This window comes from Zophobas morio, unplaced genomic scaffold (assembly GCF_036711695.1).
Source record: "Zophobas morio isolate AGI-343-1 ecotype UQ-CSIRO unplaced genomic scaffold, CSIRO_AGI_Zmor_V1 ptg000106l, whole genome shotgun sequence".
NCBI lineage: Eukaryota > Metazoa > Arthropoda > Insecta > Coleoptera > Tenebrionidae > Zophobas > Zophobas morio.
The window spans coordinates 159,076-167,486 of record NW_026972211.1 but is presented as its reverse complement, the minus strand read 5'-3'; the positions used below and the strand labels follow the sequence as shown (position 1 = coordinate 167,486).

The 8,411-nt window shown below is 26.2% G+C and overlaps 1 protein-coding gene across 1 annotated transcript; it reads right to left on the bottom strand.

Moving 5' to 3' along the window:
• Positions 1 to 993: 993 nt before the first annotated feature.
• On the bottom strand, positions 994 to 5,238 carry LOC135144526 (superkiller complex protein 8-like). The gene is made up of 10 exons (XM_064076555.1): positions 5,172 to 5,238; positions 4,863 to 4,932; positions 4,601 to 4,722; positions 4,440 to 4,516; positions 4,203 to 4,385; positions 3,965 to 4,090; positions 3,209 to 3,324; positions 2,482 to 2,579; positions 2,012 to 2,090; positions 994 to 1,080 (listed from the first exon to the last, which is right to left on the bottom strand). The coding sequence occupies exons 2-10, from the start codon at positions 4,863 to 4,865 to the stop codon at positions 994 to 996; spliced, it is 891 nt and encodes a 296-aa protein (XP_063932625.1). The 5' UTR covers positions 4,866 to 4,932; positions 5,172 to 5,238.
• Positions 5,239 to 8,411: the final 3,173 nt, after the last annotated feature.

Sequence of the window (8,411 nt, the reverse complement as noted above, 5' to 3'; positions counted from 1 at the left end):
GACTAAGTCAAGCGTATACACCGAGCACCCTTTCTTAGCTAACTGTTTTAAGGTAAATCAAACGCGTTCATGATATTTTTATACTGAAGCTGAACTCTCACCACATAAAGCTAAAAAACTGATACTGCCACAAAAATTATAGTAAGTCACATGCGCGAGTGACAACTTTTAAAATGCAATCAATCCGCTTATAGTACTTTTTCTTAAAATTTAAAGCGACTAAAACCTGTTTTCCATTTTTTTATATAAATTCATTAAAACATTAATTAAACTACTTCTTACTAAAACTTCACCGTCAAACCGGGCGGCTTATTTCGACATACCGGGAACAAGAAGTGATTTTCCTTACGCTAATTTTAAAATTAGATTAATTACATGCCACCTTTAATAACATTATTTAAGCGCACTAAAGAAATCACAAGTTTATTTTAAATTTATATAAAACTACCACAGAATAAATTAATTCCGATAATAATTAAGCTTAGCTGGAAAGCAAAATTTAAGCCGCGAAGAAAGTTTATTTACAAAATTAAATTAACCTTATTTGAAAGACCTTCGAAAAAAAAAGTATGTAATTAATTTAAATTTAATTCTATCCAATCATTTTTAATTGCCTTTTTTAAATAATATTTCCAATTAAGCGTAATGAAAAAGTCACAAGCCCAAAAACAAAATTGAGAAAAAAATACTTTTATATAAACCTATGATCCAAATTTATTTCGCTATTCAAATTAACTTTTCAAATATAATTTACTTTAACTATTCTCTTGACCGGCTAATAAACTAGGGTCTACACGTCATCCTGGCTGCGGTGTGTTACGCTATTTAGTAATAAATGAAATCAAAATCTTTTCTGCGCAAGATTATAAACTACTTTTAGAAGACTACTAATAAAAACACAATAAGTAGAGGAAAAGCGCCTAATAAAAAAATACTTAATTAAAGGAAAACAGCAAGAAATATAATATTAATTTAAACTTTATTTTAATTAAGTCAGACTCTCTTGTAAATTTGTATTTTAGCATCGTCCCCAGCAGAAACGAGACGAGAGCCGTTTTGATCAAAACAAACAGACCAAACCTTAAAATAAAATAAATTTAAAATTATAGTAAAAATATTAATACACAAACAATCCTAACTATAGAAATTATATAATAAAATTATAAATTTATAAAATTTTTAATTAGAATCTAACTAACTCCCAAACAGACCAAATCCTAAAAATAAATTACTTATATAAATTAAAGTTAAAGTTTTAATATATCATAATAAAAACCTCATTAACTCATAAACAGGCCAAACCATAAATAAATTTAAAAATTAATATAAATCTTATTATTTTAAAATTAAACTACACTTATTAACTTACAATATAGATTGAATCTCAAATTCTTGTAATAATTTCTAGCTAAATAAAATCTTATCCTCTATTAATAAATCAAAACTCTAAATCTTATAATAGCTCAGTAAAATTCTTGTTAAGCCTGTTAATAAGTAATCCTCAAATTCTTATATTAATTTATAATTCAAAGATCTTCATAACTCTATTTATAAGTAAATAAATTCTAATAGAAGCTCATAAATAATCATAATCTTATAACTCAATTTATAAATTAAATCTCAAGTTTTTATAACAATTTATAGTTACACAATCTTATTACTCAAATATTTACAAATAAAGTTGGAATCCTTATTAGTTTAAAAATAGTTAAAATCTTGTTAACAGGATTTCATAATAATTTATAGTATATCAAAACTTAATATATTGTATAATAAATCCCATATTCTCATAATAATTTATACTTAAACAAAATCTTATTTCTTAATAAATTATAAAACTTTTGTGGAAAAATTTAATTAAAACTTTTTTCGAAGATTTTTAAATAAAAAGTTTATTATTATAAACTTTTAATTAATAGTAAAACCAAAATCTTATTAACTCAAATTTATAAAAAACCCAATAAATTTTAATAAAAAGCTATAAGAAATTATAGTAAATTAGCATATAAACGTGATCTTGGTGGCTCGAAAAGGAATCAAGGCGAGCTCGGGTGCGCAAGTCCCAGATTTTTACTAAATGGTCGCTGGAACTTTTTTTTTAAAAAAATTAATATAAATTTACAAATTTATAAGATTTTAAAATATTATTACTTTTAGCTAAATAAAATGAATAAACGATATTAAAATATAAATAGATATATAAAAAAGAAAAAATATTTTTTTAATTAATTATTTATTAAACAATTTACCTTTAATTAATCAAAATTTATTGAACGATTTTAAAAAATTAATTAATGTATAATAAAAAGTAAAAATATTATTTATTATTATTTTTATCATACTTTATTATTCATCAAACAATTTTTAAGGAATTCTATAATAAAAGGAAATAAAAAAATAGTAATGCAGAGCTTTAAAAAATTTCTTTTGCTATAAGAATTAGATACAAATCCCAATAGCAAGAAAAAAATAATAAGTTACCCCGAAGCAATGTGATCGTTATTAAGAGCCACAGACAAAACCCATGATTGGTGGGCGTGCAAAGTGGCCACGTGAGACATGTGCTGTGCGTCAAAAACCTATAATACTATTGGTTATTATTTTATAAATTCAAAAATAATAAATAACGACTTCAAATAAGATAATTTTTCAAAAAACGTAATAAATTATATATTTTAAATTGTAATTCCGCAAATCTTAAAGAAAATACTCGCAGTTCTTCAAATTTCATTTAACTCAAAAAAAAAATTCAGAAATTACTTAAAATATATAGTAAACACGCTGTAATGCGTAACAAAAAAAAATTAAATCTTACAAAACCTTTACTATATAATAATAGAAAGTAAAAATAGTGATTTGCCTACAAAAATTTGGTTATAAACTTAAAAATTTACATCGCCAAGATATAAAAGAATTTCAAAATTTACAAAAGTAAATTATAATAACCACGCCTAATGCGTAACAATATATAATATCTTAAAAAATATTCACTAAATAGATATAAAAAGTTAAAAAAAATACAATATAAATAAACAAATTCTAATTAATAAACTTTAAAATTCCGTTACCAGAAAAATATTTTAAAATTAACAAGGTAAATTATAATCAAGCTGTAGTGCATAAAAAAATATTATTTTAGAAAATACTCTCTAAATAATAATAATAAAAGCAAAAAAAGTTATTAAATATACAAATTCTATTAATAAACTTTTATATTTCCATCGTCAGAGCCCGTGACTAATAATTGGGAATCTCGAGAAAAAGTAATTGCCCGAATCGGAGACGAATGGACATCAGATAGTTTATGCAAAAGTTTTTGTGTTTCTAATTTTTTATTATTAAAAAATTATAAATTTGCAAATTAAAAAATTAATAATCAAAGTAAAATAAATAAATAAATAATTTAGTAAATAACATAGTTTCCTAAATTATACAAAAAATTCTGAAAAGGAAAAATATATAAATTGTAATTATGAATAAATATAATCTCTAAAAAGTATAACTCTAAAGTGCAAGACTATAACCTTTTGAAAAAATATTATACTATATCAAAAAATTAATCTAATTAAAAAAAGTATTGATAACATTAAAAAAAATAAGTGATAATAAAATTAAAATAGAAGTTTATAAAAAAGTAAAAAAAATAAATGTCTTAAATAAAACAGTCGCTCCTTCCATTAAGTTTTAATAATTCACTCTACTTCATAAAATAAATTAAGTTTTAAAATTTTTAAAATTATTTGGAAGTAAAAAATCACAAAATACCGAATTAACCATAAATAAAATTATAAATAACTAAATTTAAGAAATGTAGTATGTAAGTAAGATCAGTAGATATTATATAAAAGATTAAAAATTAAAAAGTAATTTATTAATAAAAAATTTAAAAAAACAAAATTATTAAAAAATTAAAAAATTATTCGCGAAAATACGCTAAAAAATTAATTTTATAAAAATAAATTACCAAAATCATATATATTAACTGTTCCGTCTACGGAAGCTGTAGCTAGATATTTTTGATCAGGACTGAAAGACAAACTCATCGTGTATTTGTTCGGGCGAGAACCAGGAAGTTTATGTAGTTGAGCTCCTAAAAAATTCAAAATTCAAAAAAAAGGTTCCTAAATACTATAATATAATAAAAATATCTAAATTAAAAAACTATAGAAAAAAAACAAGTTATAAAACACTATTAATAATACCGCTTTCGACATCATACACAAGAGCCGCAGAATTCGCTGTTCCACAAGATATGAATTTGGCATCTGGAGAAAAAGTTACGGTCCAGATGGGCTCACTCGCTTGGATACTGTGCTTTACTTTTTCTTCTACAATATCATAAACAAGTATATTGCTGTCGAGAGAAGAAGAAACAATGAATTTTCCTATACAATTTGTATTATTGCATAAAAAAATCATAAATAAAATAAAATTTATACCAGAACTGTCAGCAGCAACGGATATAACTGCCAAATGATGCTTATATTGAGTTTGAAAAGAAATGTCAGTAGAGTTCCTATTAATATATAAATTTTATATCAAAAAATTAATGCTCAAAATTTAGTAAAAATGATTTTAAAAAATTAAAACTTAGCTATACCAAAGTTTAACGAAATCGTCTAAACCGCCTGTAACAATTAAATTAGTATTAGACTGTGTAAAGCAAGCTGCCCAAATACTAGCATCGTGAGCTTTTTCTTTGAAATCAGTAAGCAAATAAGACTGTAAAAATGGTAGGAGAGCAATTAAAAATTAAAAAATAAAATAAATTACTGGATCCTATTAAAAATGCTCAACACTAGACTAATAAACTTGTAAATACAAAAAAGGGATCAAAAGAACAATAGAATTCACGTTTCAACCATTTCTGTGGTAAAAAATATTCAGTAGTAAAAAGTCTTCCCAAACCCACCGATCACAGTGTGGATCGCACTATCATAAGTAAGAAGTCTTGAGTTATAAATAAAATAGAATTGTAACAACTACAATAAAAAGATATCACTTATAAAATTAAGTTAATGGCAGGTTACAAGTTGTGAAGTGACCTCTTTAAAGTATTATACTACTTTCATGCTTACACAATTTTTAAAATTTAATAAAAAATAAATCAAGAAATTAAAATTATTATTAAATTCAAAATATTAATATTAATAATACACATCTACAAGTACAGAATAGTGTGTCTTTTTTTTTTTAATTTAAAGTTCCCATTCAAGTAGAGGTAAGACAGAAACGTATTTTCTTGACACGTGCGCACCATTAGCTTTCGTAAATCACCGCATAAACATGCAAATTAATTTAAATATATTTTTACTTTAAAAGATGTTGTATATTTCTTACTATTAAAATTTTTTTTCGACTTTAGTTACCTAAAATTAGCGGCATATTATGTTAAAAGGCAAATATATATCTAAAAGGGTTTAAAATATTATTTTTTACCTTGAAACCGCAAAAGGAGTTTTTTCTTTCTTTTATTGGGAGTAACTTTTTATTTTAGTATAGATATTGCTATCAAGTGTCAGAGACCTCTAAAGGGGCTCTATACAAACATCTTTCGACTCTTCTTGTAGATATTAAATGATTTAAATTAGAAGAAACTACTTTTTAATAGAAAAAAGCCTAGTGTATACATATTATCCTTGTTGACACCCTCTTTTTGAAGGCCGGAGTAAATTCATATAAACTACTGCTTTTACGGGGCATAATATGAATGATAAAGATATCTATTTAACAAAAATCTTTAATATTATACATATTTTTATTGTGGGCCCTCGTCTATACCTAGCGTTTTTAGGGCCCTCTTTTGTTCTTTTAAAGAATCAGATTTATAACAAGATAAAAAGCATTGTGCTAAATTCTTTGTTAATTTCATGTATTATTTTTTTATTTAAAAAGAATACCAGCCAGTCCTGACTGAACCCCTACCTCCCCGTTGTTTACGCTTACTTTAATGAAGCATGCTGACAACATAGAGATTAACCATTTAAGGTTACACAATGTAGTAACTAGTTAAAAATCTATGTTATGTAAAAAGACCTTAATAAATAATAGTAAAATGTGGCAAGTATTAAGTGAACGGAAAACCCATAGTTTAATGGTTTATTAATGTCAGTTAAAATGCACCTCTATCTTAATTTTATATTTATATTATTATTTTTATTATTGTTTTAATTAGTTATTATTCCCAATTTTATCAAATAATTTATACTTTTATTATCACATAATTTCATATTATATTTATACATTATTAATGCGGAGTGAAGCAACTCTGTTAACTCTCTCACTACGCCAAAAAGTGGACGCCGCCTTCAGAAGGGAAGGAAATTTTTAATCTTAGTATAGAGATGGCCAAATTCAGAATTAACAATAGCAAGCGAACTTATTAGCCAAGAAAAATTTATTATTTTTTTTTTTTTCTATAAAACCTGTTCGTTCCAGCTTTACCTGTGCGTAGTCAAAGTTAAACTGTGGCGCCTATAACTAGGAATGTTATATAAAAGAAAGGAATTTAGGTTTATTAAATTGCTTTACACCCATACCTAAGAAAGGCTTAAACCGGTGAAGTTGTTTATACGCAAATATTAACTAAATTAAGTCGATAACATGCAAACCATAAACAATCTTACTGTTGCTTAAAAACTTAACTAGACATATTAATTGGCTAAGCGCCCAGTAAATCTGTTTCTTTAAAGTGCGACAACCCAAAATTTTCAAATTAAGATAATTAACTAATATCTCGAAGTTCATTGGTCAGCAGCTTTGGAGAAATTAGTATATAGAGACGAGTAATTTAATAAACAGCCTTTTTAGCAACTTTGGCACAACTATAGTATAAAGTTTTACTTTGATAAACTATTTTTTTATTCCACATCTTTTTTACCTCTTTTACTATCTCTGAAGGTAGAGATAACCTTTCTTTTCATTTTTTGTTAGTTTAATTTAACTTAACTCAAAGGGAAAAAAAACGTTGTACTCTTCCCGAAACTTGTAACGTTAGTAATTCGTCCAAGACTACCTCCATTTAGCCTACTCTCATATCTAAAAAAAGGACTAGAAGAGCTGTAATAGAAAAAAGGGTATATGCTCCAGATTAACGATTTGGGGGGAGTGCGTCTCGCAAGCTTTTAATAAAAGAAAATAAACAGTCGATAGGTATGACACATGGGCATTATTTTTAATATAACGAAACGTGGCTTTATGTAAATACTTCTTATTTATAACCAATATTTTTTCCGCTAAAAAACTTTTATCATAGATATAAACTTTAAGAAATTTGCTAAAAGAAAACTAATGGTTCTTTATCATCTTATTTTCATTCACCTTTAGATGATATGCCCACGTCTACTAAGGTCTTTACGGCTCAATACGCGGAAGACACCGCAATTGCAGTTAAACTGCACCTCCTACAGAGATACAGCAAAAGCGACTGTCTTTTGAAATCTTTGGAAAGTGGTAAAGCTGCGAAGTGTAAAGCTTTACTGTTATCTAGAAAGTAAAAGGCCCCGACCAATCTGAAATGTTATAAACGGAGCGCCCATTTTAAACACTTTTTTTGGCGTGATAACTGACTTTAAACTAAATTGGCATGCCACACCATTTACGCTATTATTAAGGCGAAAGCTTTAAGAAGCGCATTCTATCATGATATGAAAAAAGATGAAACTCAGCCTTTAAAAAAAGCTTGTACTATACTAATCCTTGGTTCGGCCTGTACTCACTTACCCGTCAGTTGCGTGGGTCTATTCGGACGCCATTAATAATCGACTAAACACCTTACGCAACTGCAACTTAACCGAAACTGTGCTTTAGCCTTGCAAAGACTTCCTTTACCAAGCAGCGAAAAAAATGGTAATCAGATTTCAGTACATTTTGTTACCAGCTTTTATTCAAAGCTTTAGCTACTACTTTTTTTCTTTATGTTTTATCTATGAAATCAGTGAAGGTTAAAAAATTTTCTTATAGACCTTATTAGTAGTTTAAATTTTCTTCAGACTATGCTTTTAAGGTCAATATCTTTTCGGGAAGAGAAACCTTTCAAACACTTTTAAGGATATTCATTCAGCAATTTAAGTTATTTCACTCATAAAGACTTTAGCACGCCGGTGCAATAAATAATATCAAAACTAGTTTCTCCCCCATTATATTCCATCACAGCATGAGTAACAGGTACTAATAACACTGGAGCGCAAATAGAGCGTTTTGTTATTATCCATCTAACAAGACTTTAAAGAAGTACTCCCGCCATGTTTTGGACACCTCTTCCACCTATAAATTAGTTGCTGCTATAATTCTCCATTCTTGCATGAAACTAAGTCAAAGATTGATACTAATTAACACTAGCGGTATAACTTTAAAACTATATTTGTTGTCTTTTTGGAACTAGTGTCAAATTGTTGTGAATATGAAAATTT